The sequence below is a fragment of the Myotis brandtii genome, unplaced genomic scaffold (assembly GCF_000412655.1).
Source record: "Myotis brandtii unplaced genomic scaffold, ASM41265v1 scaffold21, whole genome shotgun sequence".
NCBI classification, from domain to species: Eukaryota; Metazoa; Chordata; class Mammalia; order Chiroptera; family Vespertilionidae; genus Myotis; species Myotis brandtii.
This window is the reverse complement of record NW_005357846.1, coordinates 29,869-31,532: the sequence shown is the minus strand read 5'-3', so window position 1 is coordinate 31,532 and position 1,664 is coordinate 29,869. Positions and strand designations below refer to the sequence as shown.

Here is a 1,664-nt window from a genome sequence, read left to right as displayed (position 1 = left end):
CTCTTTTATATATATAGATCAGGGGTCCTCAAACTACGGCCCGTGGGCCACATGCTAATACAAATATTGTATTTGTTCCCGTTTTGTTTTTTTACTTCAAAATAAGATATGTGCAGTGTGCATAGGAATTTGTTCATAGTTTGTTTTTTTAAACTATAGTCCGGCCCTCCAACGGTCTGAGGGACAGTGAACTGGCCCCCTGTTTAAAAAGTTTGAGGACCCCTGATATAGTTAGTAAGTACACTTGTTTCTTACCTTTATGTTTCTGGACACTGAAGTTATTTACATCTATACCTATCTACATATCTATATATCTATCTATCTATACTTCCACATACAAAAAAAGCATCACTTTATTCTTTATCTGTTTTTTATTATACTAATAAGTAACATATACAGCCATATAACAAAAATGTATAAATTTTTCATCTCTTCAAGAGACTAGATCTGTTTGTACAGATCTTTTTCAAAATATTAGTAGTTTGACAAAAGATGTTCATAGCTTTGGTTTTAAGGCTTCCCACATTTCTTCAGTTTGCTGTTTGGCTACAGCATCTCCAGAGTAGTCAAGACAGTTTGCATTCCACATGCCAATGCCCCGTAAGCCCCAGGTTTGTACATATACTCTCTTTAAAGAAATGCTCTTCGGGTTATCATACCACACTTGATGAAAACGGCCAGCAGAATCCTATACAAATAAATGAAAGTGGAAATTTTAAGTATTCAGTGCAATAAGAGGGAAAACATTTCTTAATTTCAAGGATTCTAAAAGGATACAATGAAATAATAAAAATGTAAGGGCACAGCACCTTCCAGCTCTATGATTGCATGGCTCTATATGTGATACTTGGTAGATAACATTGCTTGTGGCATTTTTACAACAGCAGAGATTACACAAATAAGCCTCCCAATAGCTTCCATTTAAGGTCTTCTCATGCCCTAAGATTCCTTCTTTGCCCTGATTTGATTATCATCAACCAAGATGTATATCTGAGTAACTTGTGGAGTTTTTACGTAAAAGTACAGATTCCAGTTAATTCGTTTGACATAATTAAAACCTTCCAGGGCTAGTGCTCTGATATGTATTTGTTTGTTTTGTGTTCTGTGTTCCGTTAGGTAATTGTGATATTCAGCCAAGGCTAAGGAGGATCGCTGCTATGGTTCTCTGATACCAGCTTACACACTTTTTTTATATTCCCTACAGTTTCTAGAAATGTGCTTAGTTAGGAGCTCAACAGATTCTTTCGTTTATGATGCATTAGTCAAATCAAGAGGTAATGGCAATAGACAAGGAAAGTAACTTCTTTTCTAAGTCTTATGGAATTGACCTAAGAGCCTGTCAGGTCCGGACTCCATGGGTGCCTTATGCACACAGCTGATGAAAACCATAAACTAGAAAGTGGTCTTTTGCTCACCTTCTACCCTGTAAAGTCCTCCTCCCCATAACATCTGTCTCTATCTAGCACTGACAGTCTCTATCTTAGAAGGTAAATCATCCTATATAATAAAGAGGTGATATGCAAATTGACCATCACTCCAACACACAAGATGGCCACCCCCATGTGGCCACAAGATGGCTGGCAGGGGAGGGCATTTTGGGGGAACCAGGCTGGCAGGGGAGGGCAGTTGTGGGCGATCAAGCCGGCAGGTGAGGGCAGTTGGGG

General features: G+C 38.6%; 1 protein-coding gene across 1 annotated transcript in view; it reads right to left on the bottom strand.

Annotated features, from left to right (window-relative positions):
• Window positions 1-358: 358 nt before the first annotated feature.
• The window catches only part of CTBS (chitobiase, di-N-acetyl-), a gene marked incomplete at its 5' end in the record, with an annotated part of 22,529 nt that continues 21,223 nt past the window's right edge, over window positions 359-1,664 (bottom strand). Inside the window, one exon of the mRNA XM_005865718.2 lies at window positions 359-688. Within this exon, the coding sequence (XP_005865780.1) occupies window positions 497-688 (192 nt within the window). The remainder of the gene's footprint in view (window positions 689-1,664) is intronic.